At 39.7% G+C, this 20,825-nt stretch overlaps 1 protein-coding gene across 2 annotated transcripts in view; it reads left to right on the top strand.

The window, feature by feature from the left end:
- The window catches only part of nol8 (nucleolar protein 8), a 54,956-nt gene that overhangs the window by 11,145 nt on the left and 22,986 nt on the right, over positions 1–20,825 (top strand). For both annotated transcript variants that reach the window (XM_055648267.1, XM_055648268.1), the window contains exons 6-12: positions 1,221–1,291; positions 3,828–5,589; positions 8,029–8,163; positions 15,274–15,399; positions 16,841–16,925; positions 18,372–18,528; positions 19,147–19,230. In XM_055648267.1, the coding sequence (XP_055504242.1) occupies positions 1,221–1,291; positions 3,828–5,589; positions 8,029–8,163; positions 15,274–15,399; positions 16,841–16,925; positions 18,372–18,528; positions 19,147–19,230 (2,420 nt within the window). The remainder of the gene's footprint in view (positions 1–1,220; positions 1,292–3,827; positions 5,590–8,028; positions 8,164–15,273; positions 15,400–16,840; positions 16,926–18,371; positions 18,529–19,146; positions 19,231–20,825) is intronic.

The raw sequence follows: 20,825 nt of genomic DNA, 5'->3' as shown, positions 1-20,825 counted from the left end.
ACAATCCTCAGAAAAATGCTCCCAAGTCTTCACCTCTCTTTAAAGGGATGGTGCTGAGCATTAGTCACAATGCAACTGTGATGTGACATTTTCTCTTAATTTACATGCTTTTATAATCAATGGCCCAGAATCTGTGATGTGAATGGAAAAAATTGAGGCATCTTCTGGATGGACATGCAGAGTAAAACATATTGTATGGAAGGTGTTGAAAGTAATTTTCTGCTCCTTCCCATGGGGCATGCTGTTGTAGCTTTCTCCAGTTTGATCATTTGAAATTGGTGAATACATGAAAACTGAGAGGGAAAACTAAATATGTTGAAAATGGTGCAACTGAATTTTAAGCATTACTAGACCAAGTGGGACCCATTGGGTCCCGTCCCCCAAGGCGGGCGCACGGCGTCACAGGGGAGGGCTGATCCCCGAACGCAATACTCCGCCACTCACCCATTGGTCCCAATACTCAGCCCTCCCAAGAGAGGGAGGGGTGGTAGAGGGGGAGGGAGATAGAGATAGAGAGGGAGGGGGTAGAGATTCACACCCCATCTCCCCCCTCCTCATTTCCCTCATCCTCGTCCCGTCACTCCCTTTCCCTGGCGCAGCACCCACCCAGGTCGTAGAGCAGCGCCAGGGCCTGGAACTCGGCCTGGATCTCGTACTCAGCCTGGCCCTGGCTGTAGACTACAGTCAGAATATATAAAAATCTTATTACCGCGTAGTGTTTTTGCGAAAATATAAAGATATACACATACACGCATACAAGATGAGATTTTTAAAAGTATTTATAATAAATCCTCTGAACCGAAATTTCACTGAGATTGTATTTGTAATTGCTAATTGCCTTAGCTAATTATTTAAAAATTAATTTTTAAAAGTTGAAATAAATATTAAGCTATGTTTATGGATATCAGCTTCTGTCTTAATTATGTGTAAATGTCTCGCCAACTATTTTTGTCCAAGGTAAAAGTTGAAAGTTTAGTTTTAAATGTTTCTTATTTAGTTTTAAATCTTCTCATGTGTGTCTGTGAGAATTATTAATGTCAGTTTTCTCAACTTGTCAGTATGATTAATCTAAATACACCTTGACAGAAGTCCAAGATTGTACAAATATTGCACAAGTTATTAGGCCTTAGTGGTCGGTCTCTCTGAGGTCAATCTGACCTAAAAATTAATCCTTTCGCATTGTGAACCGCTAAAAAGTATTTTAAATTACTTTTTTTCAGGACTGGATTGTGAGTAAATTTGGAAGAGTATTGCCGATTCTTCATCTCCAACAAAACAATAAGAAAAAAATATCCTTTATATAAAAATAGTACTTTTACTGGCTTCAAGATATCACTTTACAGCAACTGCAGTACTTTTGCAATTAATAATTACTGTTTCAATTTATGAGATATGGTAATCATTTTATTCAAAACAATTTTCTGCAAACAACTATGATATAATCAGATAATCTGCTTTATGGTGTTAGTAGAGAAGTATATATTTGCCATGAAACGAGGGGAAAACTCCCTATTTTTGATTAGAAAGAGTGGCGGCACAGTGGCATAGCAGCAGAGTGGTTGTGTTACAGCGCTACGGGTGCTGTCTGTATGGAGTTTGTACGTTCTCGTGACCACGTGGGTTTTCTCCGAAATCAGTTTCCTCCAACATTCCAAAGATGTGCAAGTTTGTGGGTTAATTGGTCTGGTATTAGTGTAAATTGTCCCTAGTGTGTGTAGGATAGTGTTAGTGTGTGGGAATCGCTGGTTGCCGACTCGATGGGCCGAAGAGCCCGTTTCCGCGCTGTATCACTACACTAAAGAGCACCATGACAATTTTTATGCCTGCCCTGGCACAGGTGGACTCTATGGAACATTTTCTCTGAATAACATTGAACAACAAATTGTTGGAGGAACTCAACAGTTGGAGCCGCATATGAGAGCGGGAAGGAATTGTCAATGTTTCAGGTTAAGACCCTGCATCAGGATTGAAAATGGAGAGAGAAGCTAGCCGGTATAAAGAGGTAACAGGGAGGGGTGAAACGGGGTCAGTTAGAGATTGGTGGGTGAAAAAGTAGTGAAAGATAAAGGGCAAATGAAGTTGGGTTGGGGAGAAGAAGGGTTGGAGCTGGCACACAAAGGTAGGTGGACCAAGGAGGGAAAACTCCATCTTTTTTCCTTGTCTGGTTCCACCTAACTCCATGTCCACCTCTTCCTCTGCACCAACAGGCTACTATCTACTGGCCCCTGTCACCTCTCCCCAACGCCACTTCATACTGGCTATCTTTCTTCTTCACTCACTAGCTGTCCTGGTGTAAAATCTCGACTGAAGCCCCGAAACAATTTTACATGGGTAGGACAGGTTTAGAGGGATATGGGCCTAATATGGCAGGTAGGTCTAGTACAGATGGGACATTTTGGTCGGTTTGGGCCAAAGGGTCTGTGTCCATGCTGTAAGACTCTATGACTAATTCCTTTCCCCATTTCACCCACCACAATCCCCTTACCACCACCTCCTGCAGATGCTGCTTGACCCAATGAGTTCTCCAACAGTTTGTGTTTTGCTCTGAATTTCATCATCTGTAGTCTCTTGCATCTAAATTGGAATGTGAGCCTATATTAGGACTGAAATCATATAACCATATAACATATAACCATATAACAATTTCAGCACGGAAACAGGCCATCTCGGCACTACAAGTCCGTGCCGAACAATTATTTTCCCTTAGTCCCACCTGCCTGCACTCATACCATAACCCTCCATTCCCTTCTCATCCATATGCCTATCCAATATATTTTTAAATGATACCAACGAACCTGCCTCCACCACTTCCACTGGAAGCTCATTCCACACCGCTACCACTCTCTGAGTAAAGAAGTTCCCCCTCATGTTACCTCTAAACTTCTGTCCCTTCATTCTGAAGTCATGTCCTCTTGTTTGAATCTTCCCTATTCTCAAAGGGAAAAGCTTGTCCACATCAACTCTGTCTATTTCTGTGTCTTTTTTTCTTTTTCTGTTTTATTTTATATGGATTTATTGACATTTAATCTATTCAATTAGTTTAATCAATCTCTGTAAAGCACTTTGGTTCAAAGTGATTTTGTTTAAAAGTGCTATATAAATAAATATTACTTACTTACTTACTTACTATCCCTCTCATCATTTTAAAGACCTCTATCAAGTTCCCCCTTAACCTTCTGCGCTCCAGGGAATAAAGACCTAACTTATTCAACCTTTCTCTGTAACTTAGTTGTTGAAACCCAGGCAACATTCTAGTAAATCTCCTCTGTACTCTCTCTTTTGGTGACATCCTTCCTATAATAAGGCGACAAAAATTGTACACCATACTCCAGATTTGGTCTCACCAATGCCTTGTACAATTTTAACATTACATCCCAGCTTCTATACTCAATGCTCTGATTTATAAAGGCTAGCATACCAAAAGCTTTCTTTACCACCCTGTCTATATGAGATTCCACCTTCAAGGAACTATGCACGGTTATTCCCAGATCCCTCTGTTCAACTGCATTCTTCAATTCCCTACCATTTACCATGTACGTCCTATTTTGATTTGTCCTGCCAAGGTGTAGCACCTCACATTTATCAGCATTAAACTCCATCTGCCATCTTCCAGCCCATTCTTCACCATATTCCGAAGATATATTGTTAATAAACAAAATAAATCGAGTATATATCTGTACTTCAAAGATACCATGCATGTTCTCTAATACATTATAATCTTTAGAGTATGAAAATAACTGAAGAGGGTTCATATTCGTGTGTTCTGACACTTTATTACAATGCTTTAAAAGGAACACAATTCACACAATCCTTAACTAATTTAACATTATAAAGTATGATCCTTCTAAATATTGTCACAACATCAAGAAGCTTGATCATGTATCTGATTCAGGAATCAAAATGCCAGTAACCAAGCTTACATGGCATCTTGATGAGCAGGATGATGAGACAAGTAAGAAAAAACGGGGGATTTTTCCAACTCCAACACAAACTGCAAAGAGGAAGAAGCTATCTCCCAACAAAAACTGTGTGGAGAGTTCCACTACTTCTGACTATAATGTTCAAAAAAATAAAATACTTACAAACTCAGTCAAACACAATGCCAGTAAGTATGAATTTATTGAGATGACAGGGAATAAGTTTGGTGTTCCCGCATTAGCTTCTTATGCAGGCTTCAAGAGACAGAACCTTGACAAGGAAGAAACTACTGCTGCTGCTCAAAGAAATGATAGATCAAAAGCTCATTTAGCATGCTATGATTCTGATGCTGAAGAACTGGAATTGATTACCGATGAACAGAAATGCAAAACTAAAGGTTTAAGTGGAACAGATGTAAAAGAACAAGACATTCTATTGGAGGTGGTCGGTGAGGATTACCTTTTAAAACACCAAACCCACTGGGCATTAAAGAACTCAATGAGACAGACGTCAAAAGACAATTACAATGATACATCGAACAGCAGTGGAAGTGAATATGATTCTGCTGACACGGATGAAATAATCTCAAAAATTATTCCACACAAAAAATTGCCAGAGATAAAATGTGATAGAAAACCAGATGTTGTGAATAGCAACACTGAAGTTAACACTGCAAAAGGGGATTGCGAATCTAGCGGTAATGAGGATACAGTGGCTGAGAATTCAGAATCTAGTGTGGATGCTGATTATGAAGAAATGACACGTAATTGTTACCGAATAGAGCTGTCAATAACAGACCTTGAACAACTGGTAAATAAATCCTCCAAACTTGAGAAAACTAGTCAATTGGAGAAAAGTGAAATGGACTTTCCTAAAATTGATTCCGGCATACCACCTTCTCAAGGCACGCTTTCATTGGAGCAAACAACCATACCAGCAAATATATTTTTGGATGTTCAGAATGAGGACAACAGTGACAATGAAATGACATCAAATGAACAGCTAAGTAACTTGCTTCCTTGTAAGGGCACTCAATGCTTTTCTGAAGTAAAGAAAACAAACATGAAAGGAGGCAAAATAATTAGTAATCCTTCTCTGTTGAATGTGAGGGATGAAATATATAAGGAGTCAGTTGACAAAAAGGAGAAAGTTAATGGAACCAGGGATGTGATTTTGGATTCCAAAAGTAATTGCAAACCGCCACCTTTCAAAGGTAGAAGATTTCTTCAAATCAACAGTTCCACTGCGAGCTTCAGTGTCAAGCAAGGTTTGCCTACAAGTGAAGAAAAATCAAAGTCTGAAATGCATAAAATGAGTGAAGAATCGAAAGAGGATGTAAAAGTTGAGAAAGAAACAACACAGCATATAGAGCCAACCAGCTCTCAGAAGATTGAACTATCATCATCATCTGTCACCAAAAGTGACAATGAGAGGAATAAGATAGAATCTAAAGCTGGAAATGATGGAAATGTTCCTGAGTGTCTGTTGATTAAAAACAAATCAAGTATCTCCCCCCGCAATGAGAATCCTGCTTGTGGTTTAGCTGCAGAATCTCCTCAAAATCTAGAGAAGCGGTTACTGGACAATCAGAAACGACTGGCTGCTTTACAGAAGAGGCAGGAAGAGACAGCAGTGCAAAAGAAACTCATCCAGGGAGCCCTCTCTGATTTGGTACGTTGAACATTTTCTTTAGGTATATTTTTAAACTGGGATACTTATTTTAGCAAACTTTTATTTCCTTGACAAGAATTGTTTTTTTACTGTTGGTTACTATCTACACAAAATCTGTTTTTATAAGCCATTCCAAGCAACCTACTTTTTGCAGATCATTGTAAGAACTTGTGCAAGGTGTGATTTATCCAGTCTGTGCAAAATATTGGTCATTCCATGTGTAATACAGTAGCATTTCATTCAGTATGTTAATTTAATAAATAGATATATTTGCACTAAATGTTGTACCCTTTATAGTTTATCTGTGCACTGTGGGTGCTTGATTGTATTCAGGTATAGTCTTTTCTTTGATTGAATAGCATGCAAACAAAAGCCTTTCACTATACCTTGGTACACATGGCGATAGTAAACTAAACTAAACTAAAGGTAGACAGGCACACAACGCTCGAGTAACTCAGCATGACAGGAAGAGAAGGAATAAACTAAAGATACATTTGTCACACAATGGCTGGGTTTGAATTTTTATTTACTAATTTCATTGGCTATATTTAAGAGGGAGTTAGATGTGGCCCTTGTGGCTAAATGGATCAGGGGGTATGGAGAGAAGGCAGGTACAGGATACTGATTTGGATGATCAGCCATGATCATATTGAATGGCGGTGCAGGCTCGAAGGGCCAAATGGCCTACTCCTGCACCTGTTTTCTATGTTTCTATATATAGGTATGTTGCAAAGCCTACCTGAAGCGTGGCTGAAAATCTGGCGCTGCGGGTGTGCACGATTTTGGCGCCGTTTAGAGGGGGGCGGGTTTAAAACGCGATTTTCACTAGGCTGTTCCAATCGAAGATGTTCAGCCTAGTAAATCATTAACGAAAAATCGCTGAAAGACCCCGTCGCAAAAGGTATTATTAGTTTTTATGGCCTTGTATAATAGTTATAATAGTTTAAAAACCACTCTCTAAACCCACGACCTCAGGCAACCACAGGGCCGCATGGAGCTGTATACAGAAGGTATGTAGCTTATTTTTACATTAAAAAGGGCTTCTTAAGAACCCTTTATACAAAGTTTAATTGCAAGTAGCTAATTTTGGGCTCTTTATATCCCGCAGTATTTTTCTGGGCATTTGAGGGCACAAATCTAGCGCAATGTGAACGTTCTAAACCAGCGCGTTTACAGGAACCCACTAGAAAGCTGATTTAAATGGACTTTAATTTACAGCAATTGAACACTAAATTCCTTCCATTTGGCCTATAAATTAATGTAAATGAGATTTCAAAATCATGTTTTATTGTGAATTATTTATGAATATTATTTGGACACTTGGGCTATTTAAAAATGTTAATCATTTATTAAGAAATGGATAGATGTTTAGATCTAGTAATTGAAGTTTGAAATTAGCTACACTTGGGTAACTAACTAATTATATGTTTTAATTTCAGGTCATCCAAGTAAGATTATTTTATATTTGTTTCAGAATGGTTCAATCTACGATAACTGAAAATTTCATTCAGTTCTCTTAATTTTTAAGAAGGTTATGGCCTTTTGACAGCACACGATCACAGCTTTTTTGTCTTGTCCATAGAAAATCAATAGGGAACAAGATGCTAATTTCCGAGTATGAAAATGGCCATAACTTTTTTAATACTTGAGATATGAAAGTGAATTGGGTGTCAAATTAAACTTCTTTTTATGCTTTATCTGATGGGATAAATTACAGACTTGATTTTTTAAATCTCAAATTTTTGTAACATTGCTACTATATACTGATTCTGCTACATGGAAAGTGACAAGTTGATTTGAAAGAAAAAAAAGTACTTGGGGGTTAATTTTTTTAAAATTTGTCATTTGCTATCGGTTGTCATTTAAAACTTTCTAAATTGGCATTGAATTAAATATTTAGTATATCGTTAAGCAATTTTTTTTGGTAGTGGTTAATATATTATATATATGAATTGTCACATTTAACTAAAATGTTTACAATTGTTACTGTTATATAAAATTTATAAACAGGATGTATAAACAAAAATTGAAATCACCAGTACACATTCCAAAGATAGATACAAAAAGCTGGAGGAACTTGGAGGGTCAGGCAGCATCTGTGGAGAAAAGGAATAGGTGACGTTTCGGGTTGACACCCTTCTTCAGAGTTTTCTCCAGTGATTCCGCCTAACCTGCTGATGTACTCCAGCTTTTTGTGTCTATCTTAAACCAGCATCTGCAGCTGCTTCCTACAAATTCCTAATGTTTATTGTTACTTAATCTCCTGATAATAGACTGGTATAAATGTAATTTATTCTTGAGCAGTAGTTAATCGTTAATTTTACTCTTTTAACATCTCTACATGATTAGTTAATGTAGTCACATTCCATGAATTAATTCTTCCTTGCTGTATTCCATGAATATTCTTAGTTTTTTTTTTTAATAATATTTTTACTCCAGACAAGTCAAAAATCTGGCAAAGGAAAACATGTTGTCTTTGATTCTGAAGAAGAGCTTGAAAGTGTTGAAGACATTTACAGAGCAGCAGATGCAAATCCATCAGCAGAAAGTCAAGACAAAAAGCTTGTTGCAAAAGTAAGTATGTGGATAATTTGTATCTTTTTAATTCTCAGCAAAAAGCTAATCGGGTCAATATAATGTGACTGCCTATCAGATAATCAAATACTTCCTGTGTACTTTATCTCTCAGTCTCAGGTTTAATAGTAAGATTAAACGAGAACTTACCAGTTTGAAGTTTGATCTTTATTTTATGAGGAGTAACGTTGAGGGAATACATGAAGAACCCCGCCAGGACGCATGTGTGTCATTCTTCAAAGCAGCGGTGTGAAATCACAGATAACTGTAATGACTAAACATAGTAAGATTAGAGAAGAGATACCAGTTGAGTATATGATCAAGGGTGGGAGCGGAGGGCACGTATTCCCTCAACGTTATTCCTCATAAAATAACGATCAAACTTCAAACTGGTAAGTTCTCGTTTAATCTTACTATTTTACTTCGGAATCACTTGAGTGACTACGTGAAGATTTTAAAGCTCTGTGATTCCATGCCATGCATCACATCTGCCTTGATTATGGGGAGAATAGTGTTAACATCATTAGACATCAATACATTGAAAAAACAACGATAAATTTATTAACACCAAATTATAGCCCCTATTTATGGGGTCAAATTATATTACAGAACTTAAAATTGTTTCTGCAAATGTTCCAGGTTCAATTACTGGTTTGTTATAAAATCGTTGGAAAGTTTTCTCCGTTGACCATCCTGCTGTCTTGAGGATTTGGTCCATAGGAACATCCAACTTCATAGCTGCCGATGTAGCTGCAGCCCTGGTGGAGTGAGATTTAAAAATGTTAGTGTCTACTCCAGCCTTTATTCGGACCTGTTTTAGCCATCTCGAGATGGTCTGGACTGTCACTTTTTTGTGTGGCTGTTTGTAGCTGATTAAAAGTGCCATTTCTTTGCCTGATGATCTTAGTATACTCCATATATAATAGCAAGTGTGTTACAATACAGAGACGATCATCTGTCGGGTAGATCCTGAATTCTATTTTTAGGCCTGCTGACCCCTGTCTGTTCTGTTTTGACTAATTCAATGATGTGAAAAGTTAAATTTCCAGATGAAGTAGTCATGTTGTCCAGCCTTAGTTTCTGGACGACTGGACCCTTTGTGCCGTGACCAAGGCCATCAGCATGACTGTTTTCATAGTCAGTTTATTTATGGACAGAGCTGCAGCTGGAGACAAGTTTCTTAACATGGTCAGTACAATGCTCACATCCCATATTTGGGAGTACCTGGTTCTTGGGGGATTAACATTAAAAATGCCCCTCATGAGTTTAGTTACCAGGGTGTGTCCCAACAGAATGCCGCTCTGTTCCTTGCCACAGGTATGTTGATAGAGCACTTCTGGCGCAGTTGATGGCACTATAACTGAGCCCCTCATTGTAATGGAGGCTTGCCAGGAATTCCAGAACAGACGGGATGTTCATAGATCTGTGGGTGATGTTATTGTTGTGACAGTACATTTCCCATTTCTTGATGTACACCAAGTACTGTTTTTTGGTGGACTGTCTGTGGGCCGCTGAAATAATATCCACTGTTCGGTCCGTCAGTCCCAGGTGTAGTAGAGGTGCTTTCAAACTCTACAAATTAATAGGTTTATATAATTATGACATGGGTGACTTTCCCTTGTTACGGGATGAACCAGTAAATTAGGTCTATGATGGATGGTGATGCATGGTTCTAATACCATGTTGAATATCACCGGGAACCATGGTTGAGTAGGCCAATCGGGTACTATCAAAATACCAGACGCAGAGTCTTGCTGTATTTTCCTTAATACCCGACTGATGAGGCAGAAAGGAGGGAATGCATAAATAAACAATTTCCCCCAATGCAGCGAAAATGCATCTGTTGCCGCTGCCCCAGGGTCTTCTGATAATGATTGGATAGGAACAATGCCTAATGTTATCTTTCCACCATTTTAGTTCCATTATGGCCTCTGTTGGTAGCTTCATTGGTCTGTCAAAATGACCACCATTAATTTTGAGTGCTCGTATTTTAGCCCTCTGTAAATTTCGATAATGTAAAGGTCCGAATTGTGTGGCTGGGAACGCAGCTACTATTTTGCCAATTATTCTTACTGCCAGTCTGATGAGTGGTTTAGTGATGTCAATGATTTTGCTGCAAGCCTCTATTAAGGCTGTAACCTTTTCTTTCGGCAAAGTCACTGACATGTGAACTGAGTTAATGGTGAACCCCAGATAATCCATTGTGGTTGAAGGCGTTAATTTAGATTTAACTGGATGGATGATAAACCCCAGTTTTTTCAAATAATTGTTTTGTGGCTGTTACCATTTGTTTAGCCAATTCCAAAGTTTTGCCCACAATAAGTATGTCATCTAGATATGCCATTACCATGTGTTTTTGTTTCCGCAGAAACGCTAGGGCTGGTTTCAAAATTTTTAGTGAACAGCCTGGGGGCTGATGTTAGTACATTAGGTAGTGCCCTGTACTGACATAGTGGACCCATCCAGTTGAATTTTAAATAACATCTGTGGTCACCTCTGATGGGTACTGTATAGTAAGCATCTTTTAAATCGATGCTTGCCATGTAGTAACCTTAGGAAATCAATTGCTTAGTAGTAACAAAGGTTTCCATTGGACACAAATTCCTGTGATTCGTGTTGGGTTTTCTCAATTACTCCTTTTTTATAAAGCCAGTTCAGCCTGTGCTTTTGATTTTTCTTTGCCTGTAAGCACGAACATTCGGTTCGGTACATGCTGAACTGAAGGGTTATGTTTTTGTATAAATTCCATGGTATAACCCTGGATATACTGTTTAAAATATAAGTGTCGGTAGTTAACTTATTCCATGCATCCCACCAACCTCCATGCTCCCTTCAATTCGTAAGGAACCAGACCCACCTACCTCCATGGTTACCAGTGGTAGGTTTATTACTTTTTCAGTATCCTCCGTGGACGTTGAGGTGCTGGTGTCTGGGTCTGTAGTTGGGTCGGTGTTGAGGGTTTGCGCATTTTCCAGGAAGGCCGGTCTGGGCCATGGCCTAAAAAAGACCGATGTTGAGTGTACCTGGCCTTCGAGCTTTCACCAGTTTGTCTTGTCCAACTGGTGGGTGCGTAGGGGTGCTGTTTCTGGCCGAAGTAGTTTTTAGACGTTGCTTTAATGAGCCCCAGGGTTTTAGCCTCATCGTTAAGTTCTTTTACCTGTTTGGATAAGTCACCTCCAAATAGTAATATTGGTGGTTTGGAGGTTCCAGGTTTGCACAGGCCTCCAAATTTGGTGTCTAAAGCCGGTTGGATGGCACTCTTCCTAATACTATTTAACTGGTATTGGGAGTTGCAAAATTCAGCCAGTGCATCCTGGTGATCTTGTGTCATGTCTTTTTCGTTGATTGTGCGGGCGAAAGCCGTAATTCCCGCTGTTAGGACTTTCAGAACTTTTTGTAGTTTCAAGTCCCTGGCTCTGATTGATGCTCCGACATGTTTCCAAATACACTGGTTGACACTGGGAACATTCAGTGATTTACAGTTCCCTGGTGGTGAGTGTCTTGCGGTGGTGTCCAGTAATGCATGTCCTTGTAGCTGATTGAATGACATGCAGTCGAGACTTGCAGCTATTTTAGGTTCCAGGTTTTGGCCAGGTTGGTCGGGTTGAATGAACTGGGACACCATATCCAATAGGTTTTCTTGCACCCCATGCACACTAGGAGTATGTTCTGCACACCCCTCTTCAGGGTCAGCCCAGAATTGACTGAGGGAGAAACACTGTGCAGCCCTACAAGAGGTATTGCTGTAGGACTTACTAGGCTGCCCACTGTGACTAGTCTCCATCTCCCGGAGCCTGCCACTTTGGAGTATTTGCTCCAACAGCCGCTCCAACTGGCTCCTATGCTCTCGGGCACTGGCCACTCGCGGCTGCTCCTGTTCCTCAAGCCGCTCCAATGCTCTCGGGCACTGGCCGCTCGCAGCTGCTCCTGTTCCTCAAGCTGCTCCAACCGGCTCCAATGCTCTCGGGCACTGGCTGCTCGCGGCTGCTCCTGAAGTCGCTCCAACCGGCCCCAATGCTCACGAGCACTGGCCGCTCGCGGCTGCTCCTGTTCCTCAAGCCGCTCCAACCGGCTCCAATGCTCTCGGGCACTGGCCGCTCGCGGCTGCTCCTGAAGCCGCTCCAACCGGCCCCAATGCTCACGGGCACTGGCCGCTCGCGGCTGTTCAAAGTCGGACTCATCGGAGTCAACGACTCTGTCAGTTTTTTTGCTTCGCTTTATCGCCCAGCCGTGGTGTTGATTTGGCCGGTGCGGGAGCGAAGTCGGGCACAGCTGTTCCCATTACGGGAGATTGGTGTACCGTTGGCTGCTGCTGGCTGCCCGCAACTCCGCGGTTCTCCCCTGCCAGCTTTTTCGCAGCCTTCTTGTTTCTCCTGGATCTGTCCATGCCTCCACCTGTGATAAAGTAAGTGGAAAGAACGCAGAGTCTCCTTACCTGCTGTTCCCGGCTTTTGAAATTCTGCCGCTAAGGGGAACGTCGTTCCCCCTGCTGTGACTCGTTGCAATGTGGCGATATGTCACGCATGCGTCCTGGCGGGGTTCTTCACGTAGTCACTCACGTGACTCCGAAGTAAAATTCTAAAATTGCCTAACTGAAACCTTTACCCGTTGGAGAGATTTGAGCTTGATGGTTTCTTTGAATACGAGCAATCTGTATCACCAAACAATTAGGTGAAATTTTCTACAAGTAATATAATAATAATAATAATAATAATAATAATAAATACTTTATTAATCCCCTTATTCAGGGGAAATTCAGATGTCCTTGCAGCACACTAATAAAAATACAACATAGCATTCAAGAAGTTTAACATTAAAACATAAAAACAAAGTCCAGTTCCCGTCCTCTTGTCCACCCAGAGTCGGACCTATTGAGGCCTCCACAGTCGCCGTTACGGGGCCCGATGTTCCCGGCCGTTCTCGCCGGGTGATGGTACTCCGGCGTCGGGAGAACCCTCAGCGGCTTGGGGTAACAGGAACGGCCGCCTTCTCCGCGCTGGACGGAGCTTCACACGCTGGCGATCTCGGCGAGAGATCCCAGGCTCCGTGATGTAAAGTTCAGCGCCGCAGCTGGCCGCTCCACAGAACCGCGGCTCCACGATGTTTTAATCGGCGGTTTTAGCGCGGCGACTCAGGCAAGGCATCGCCCGCTCCGCGATAGCGCTCCAGCGCTGTGCCACCGCCAAAGCCGAGGTTCTGGCCAGGTCCCCTCAGGAAACATCGCTCCAGGACCCGCTGGTAGGCCGGGAGGACGGGTCGAAGGAAGGCAGCCTCTCTGACCAGGTAGGGACTTGAAAAAGCAGTTTTCCCCCTTCCCCACCACCCCCCACACATAAAAAGATTAGAACCCCCCGACTACACACTTTAACGTACTAAAAATAATAAAAAAAGTGAAAAAAACGAAGAGCTGCAGGACTGGCACCCCCCTCTCCAATAGTGCACAAGTCTGCTTATTACTGTGTTATTCCGTTACTTTCCTGGTGTTGGTAACAACATGTTAGGTGGTGCAACAAAGTTGACTACATTTATAATATAATAAAAAGAAACTGTAGGTGTTGGTTTATACCAAAGATGGACAGAAAATGAATAGGTGACGTTTCGAGTCAACTATCCATTTAATCCGGAGAACCTGCCTGACCTGCTGAGTTACTCCAACATTTATTGATTATCTGACTACATTTCTGTTGTGTTTTTAACATTAAAAATCTCAATGGTCAACATAAATACACAATCGGGTAAAAAGAAAGCAAAGGATATCAAAGAATTATTGGAAAGTTGGCCGTGAAATTAGGGAAATGCTCTATTCTTACTTGGGGGCTACAATTGAATGGGTGAGAGTCAAGGAAGGGAATTGGGCATGATAGCAGAAGTCAAGAAATATAAACCACAATCATTAAAAACCACATAGCATATAATTTCAAACTGCCAGGAGATATATAAATTAACGGAAAATGTTGAAACATGTAATTATGTAAAACATAGGCATGCATTTGGAAGGCAGCAACATGTTCAGAAAGCGAAGAAGGACAGGAAATGGCACATGGAGTTCACAAGGACAGGGTACTTTCAGAATCTTTTCAGGAGTTGGTAATACTGAGCCTTTTAAAATGTGAGCCTTTTAAAATATGAGGAGAATAAACTAGATTTGGTGGATGCTAAAAGCACTTTTATTTCAGATTGCAGTCCTTGGAAACAATGAAGATGGAAATCAAGTCTAGGGTGATTGGGGGAAGAGGGGGAAGAGGGAATGAAGGCTTTTCTGGGAACTTGGATCTCAAAGATGGGAGTAAAGAATGAGTTGAAGAGATCTGTGGCTTTTGACGTTTTAAGGCTAAGGACTTGGCAGTTGGAATTTTTGAAATGCAATTCTTTAAAGTTAGAGTTGGACACAGAATGCTACCTTAGAAAGGGTAGAGGAATATTAGTGGTTAGATCAGAAATTGTCTGTTGTTAAAACCTTAGCGAATAAAGATAAAGCTCCATCTGAACCTCATTAAAGTGGCTAATTCATGGAAGCCAAATAGTAAACATTGATTTTAATTTTAGTTAAGCTGCATCACAGACAATCAAATTAGTCCTTGTCTAATATTCCTGAACATGATCTTTCTGTAGAAACATGGAGTTGCCCTGGCCAACTTCTTCAATTTTCCCAACAATTAAATATTTCATCATCTCAACTGTGGATTCTGAGTTGAATCTGACATTGCTTGTCTTTCTGACAGAAATACAATCTTAAGTCTCCTTTTTTCCCCCCCTCATTGAGTTGCTGGTCCTACTGTTGCTGTACTATCTCAGGGATTTCCAGCCACTCTTCTGTGTTGTGCTTAATATGTCCAACCTTGCAGCCCATTACAGTCAATTATATTCGGTCTTTGCCCAGAATCCACACATAAACCAACAGAATTAGATAATAATCGGATATTTTAATTCTAACAATTTTATGTTGAAGGATTCTGGACCTAATTGTTCTCTTTTAATTGTCTGAACTTTCCTTGTCTCTTTAACCACATTATCTCTGAATGCAGACATTACCTGTTCAAACTTTCAAAAGTCAATATATCAAATTTATTCCAAACTAAAAGGATTTCAATTTCTCTGCATTGCCATTAGGATTTCAAAACTAGAACCGTTGGGAACTTATTTGATAGTGAAGACGAAGAGGAAGAAGATGACAATGATGATCATGATGAAAGATTCAAAATCAAACCTCAGTTTGAAGGAAAAGCTGGTCAGAAGGTAAGAAATCCAATTCAAGAGATTTTGCACCAATGTTTTGGAGACTTTTTTTGGATTCCATAGTGCTCGGGAGTAAAATATTTTGTGCAATTACTATCATCAGTTTACGTGAAGAATAAATTAATGCTCCCCAATTTGTTTAGTTTTGATTTAATGGCATATCCATCACCATAGCCTAACCCAAATGAACAGTTTGTCTTCTTTACACCTAAATATAATCGTAATTCTGTTTATTTAATTGACAAGAAACTGATAACCTTATTAATTACATAAAGAATTTAATTGTCTAGATAGCTAAATATTTATCCATTTATATTTCCCTTACCATGACCTTCATTCAGTGCATTTTATACTGTTGGAGGATAGAGCAACAGTCAATTGAAATGAAATGGCAATCAAATTTGAAGCTCTTCATTTAATGTTTTAAGCGATTAAACGCCTCTACTTCCTAAGGAGACTGAGAAAATTTGGCATGTCTCCAATGGTTCATTCAAAGTTCCACAGAAGCATACTGTCGAGTAGCATCACAGCTTGGTTTGGAAATAGCTCTGCCAAAGACTGCAAGATATTGTAGAAATTTGTAAATGTAGCCCAGTCCATCACACAGACCAGACTTTGCACCCTTGACTTTCAGTATTCAGTATTTACTTTAATGTCATTTTCACTGAGTACTTACATCCACAGAAGAAACGGAAAATTGTTTCTCAATCATTTCCTGTCAGTGCAGTTAATAAAAGCAGAATAAATACATACAACTTTAAAATTAACATATCTAAAATAGACCTAAAAATAGAACTAAAAACAGACATTCAGACCGAACAGTGGCTTTGCTTTGACAGGTGTCTAGCTGTCAAAGTATGGGTGAGGTTAGATGTGTTGGTGTATGATGTATGGGGAGGGGACACAGTCCGTTAACCAGTTTTATTGCCTGTGGGAAGAAGCTGTGTAGCATCCTGCTGGTTCTGCAGGACTTCATCTGCACTTCACGCTGCCTCAGACAACCACCCAACATAATCAATGTCTTGTCCCATCCCAGGCGATCCTTCTTCTCCCTGCTCCAATAAAAAGTACAGAAAGATGCAGGCACGCACCACTAGATTCAGGATCAGCTTTTTTGCTGCTGTTATCAGATATATGAATGGTTCTTCCATAAGCTAGGTACTGTCTGATTCACCTCCACCACATTGGGGACATTGGACTTTGTCTCTGGAACAGATGGACTACGATACTAAAAATGATATTCTGCACTCTATCTTCCTTTTTGCTCTATCTATTGTACTTGGAGTTGACTTGGTTGTATTTAAGTATATCTGATCTGTTTGGATAGCATGCAAAACAAAGCTTTTCAGTGTACCTTAGTACACATGACAATAATAAACCTAAGTAATTTGAGGAACATCATTTACTTTTAAATGTTATTTATTCTCTTTTTATTCTGCAGCTCTTGGCCTTACAATCACGATTTGGTACAGATGAAAGGTTTCGCATGGATGAACGATTTTTGGAAAGTGACGAAGAAAACATGGGTAGCTGTTATAAAATTCTATGCTCTATACTCTGTTGGCTGCTTCTACTTTACTTTTTGATTGTTTAGCATCCATCAAGTTCAGCAATGTTTTTTGCATTAATTGGACTATTTTTACATCAATCGAGTTTAAGTGTACCAGTTCTGAAGACATCGGAGGTCGTTTTAGCCAAAGCCAACCCTTTTACATTGAGTCCAGTGAAAAGTTAAAGAGGGTGTGTGAAACAAGCATCTGGACTATTCCTTAAAAGTTCTCCCATAGCTTAGATTGTCTTTTTTTTAACCTGCCTGTGTCACTTTTGCTCTGTGTTGGTGCTCTCTGCTCAAGCCATAGAAACATAGAAAACAGTTGCAGGAGGAGGCCATTCGGCCCTTCGAGCCAGCACCGCCATTCATTTTGATCATGGCTGATCGTCCCCTATCTATAACCCATGCCTAACTTCTCCCCATATCCCTTGACTCCACTAGCCCCTAGAGCTCTATCTAACTCTCTCTTAAATCCATCCAGTGACTTGGCCTCCACTGCCCTCTGTGGCAGGGAATTCCATAAATTCACAACTCTGGATAATGTAAAGCATCAACTTCAAACTTCAGGATATTTTCACTGGTGGGAGAGTCTAGGACCAGAGGTCATAGCCTCAGAATTAAAGTGCGCTCTTTTAGAAAAGAGGCGAGGATGAATTTATTTAGTCAGAGGGTAGTTAATCTGTGGAACTCATTGCCACAAAGGGCTGTGGTGGCCATCAGTGGATATTTTTAAGGCAAAGATAGACAAATTCTTGATTAGAACGGGTGTCAAGGGTTATGGGGAGAAGGCAGGAAAATGGGATTAGGAGGCAACGATCAGCCATGATTGAATAGCAGAGTAGAATAGATGGGCTGAATGGCCTAATTGTACTCCTAGAACTTTTGAACTTCTGAATTATTAGTTTGAGGTGAGATAAATAAGGCACTTAAATTTGCTATCTTCCAAAATCTATTCACCTTCGGTAAGCATATTGTTTATACTGTAGATTTTTATGATAGTGAATTTGTTTCTTTCATGCATACCATTAAATTTAACTCCATGCAGTTATTGATTTTGTTGAGGGTCTTACCTTTATTTTAGGGGAGGAATGAATGGGAGGAGTGATTAGGTAGGTGGTTTTCTACAATATTTCTGTCTCACTCTTGGGCAGCAGCTCAGAATTGTTTATACTGTTTATGTGGTTTATGAGTTGATGCCATGGAATAGCTTTGTTTAAGCAAAGTCTCCACTGAGATTTGGTTTGTTGTTGACCTCATTGGTGGCTTCTTCCTATGCAACCTCAGGAGATGCAATATTTATATTTTATCTCTTTGTTTTTTTGAACAACCCAAATTGCCTTTCCAGTTGCAGCAGTAACTTACTTGTATTTTAAATGCACTATATGCACTACACAGATAAGGATTATAATTATTTTTGCAGAAGAATCTGCAGAAGTTACTGTTGGAAGCCAGAATGCTGAGGAAGATGAGTTTGTTGCAGAAAAAAGAAGAGCTCTGAATATCTTGAAAAGTGTTGTTCAAGATGGCATTGAAAAGATTGAAGACAAGAAAGAACGAGTAAAATTAAAATATTTTAAGTAAGTATTCAATAACACTAACTCATATACGTATGAAACGGGTCACAGTGAAATTATTACTTTTTAATCTGATCATGAATTTAACCAATAAACCAATTATTTCCGGTCATATTTTTAATAAAGGAAGAACCTTTTAATTATTTTATTGTATATTTGCTATATACGTTAAAGCTTAGTGACAATCTGCCTGTCCTGACCAGTAGTATCTGGAAACAAAAAGATAAGGCCTACAATAACATTTGTTGCAAGCACTGCCAGTGTAGATCTGTTCCTCAACCAACAAATGTTTTAATAGTTGATAACAACAAGTAAAGGCCAACCGCTTTATAAATGGCTAGGAAGTCTAGAGTGACTAATTTCAGCTCTTTAAAGCCCCCCTTCGGATTGCATTGAAATTAGATTCTACTTTGCACAACAAAATAATAACCGACAGCTTTCCAAAGGAAACAATTAACACAACTTTACACCAAAGGGAAAATAGAGTATTGCTATTCATATTTCACAGGTTTTACAAAATGCAGCACTTTATTTGCACTCTTTTTCATATGATAACATGATAAATACTCTTATTTTCAAAATCAAAACTTTGTTTGATGTAAAATGTTACATTTTTCCCAGAGATGTTTCTGCTCTGCACTATGATCCGACGAGAAAAGATCATACAGTCTATGAAACCAAGTTGGAGGAATCCAATAAAGAGAGGTAATCACTTTTGTACTTGAATGCTGAATGGTACAGTACATAATAATCTACGTTTGTTATTTTTTGGATACAGATGAGTAATTCTATTTTCTTTTTCTCCGCCAATTATGGAAATGTTCTGAACCAAATGTATAGTAATTTATTTGTTATATCCAAAATTGAGCATAATTTTGATAATACAATATCATGGGGGAAATTGCTACAACATACAGAACTGCCTTTCCTGCTAGAATAGAACATTTTGCTTGTGTAATGTATTTTGATGGTCTGAAATATTATGCAGCAGGATGGAGAAAAAGGTTTGTGAATGTCTATTCGTTAATTTGGGTCATGCTTCTGCCAAAGCAGATAAACTTTCTCATCCTTTCCAATAATATTGTACCTTGAACAGGGAAAATTTGAGGATGAATTTAATACAAGAATTAAATATATCCTATTCTGCAGCTAAACAAAATTAGGAATTCTGAAGCCAATGAAATTAAATTGCTTGCATTTTTGATAAAGCAACATTTTTTAGATACAACTACTGAATTTTGAATGACAATATAAACTTATTTGTGTGAGAATGTTATTTAATTTTCAAGTTAAATGATTTTTTTTTCTTGCTTTGAACAGTAATAGACAAATCTTTCAGAGGGAGCAACAGATAAAATTGAATTTTGGCCTCCTGTTGAAGTTGTATTCAGATTCAATACTTTCTCAGATATAATATTGGTCAATTCAGTTCTACTTCCTGTTGGGATACAGAACTTGAAAACTTCACCCCCTTTTTAACCAACAATCTTGCTCCCACTTTCACCTTGTCTAGTTCTTCTATAATCTTTTGCAACATAGCCCCAATTCTCTCTCTGCTCTTGCTGCCCAAGATGCTGTACATATCCAGAATTTTCAGCTTTTATTACAAATGTTTCAGCATCTATATATTTTTACCCCTTTCATAAAACTACTTTGGCTTTGCCTCAACCCATGATGATTCTGTTATGTGTAGAAAAGAACTGCAGATGCTGGTTTAAATCGGAGGTAGACACAAAATGCTGGAGTAGCTCAGAGGGACAGGCAGCATCTCTGGAGAGAAGAAATGCGTGACTTTTTCGGTCGAGACCCTTTTTCAGACTGATGTCAGGGGAGCAGGGGGGGACAGTGATAAAATGTAGTTGGAGACAGTAAGATTGGTGGGAGAACTGGGAAGGGGGAGGGGATGGAGAGAGGGAAAGCAAGGGCTATTTGAAGTTAGAGAATTCAACGGTCATTCTGCTGGCGTGTAAGCTACCCAAGCTAAATATGAGGTGCTGTTCCTCCAATTTGCGCTGGGCCTCACTCTGACAATGGAGGAGGCCCAGGGCAGAAAGTTCAGATTGGGAATGGGAGGTGCTGAGCAACCGGGAGATCGGATAGGTTAAGGCAGACTGAGCGAAGGTGTTCAACGAAATGATCACCGAGTCTGCCAGAGCTATCTCTTGACCCCTTTTTGCCCTCTTGATTTCCTTCTTAATATATTGCTCTCTCCCCTAAATTATTTCAGGGATGCGCTTGATCCCAGCTGTGTATACCTGATCCATGACCAGACCTGACCAGAGACTGAATTTCTTTAGTCT

The sequence above is a fragment of the Leucoraja erinacea genome, chromosome 16 (assembly GCF_028641065.1).
Source record: "Leucoraja erinacea ecotype New England chromosome 16, Leri_hhj_1, whole genome shotgun sequence".
NCBI lineage: Eukaryota > Metazoa > Chordata > Chondrichthyes > Rajiformes > Rajidae > Leucoraja > Leucoraja erinaceus.
The sequence above is the reverse complement of the archived record's forward strand: the minus strand, read 5'-3'. Positions and strand labels throughout refer to the sequence as shown.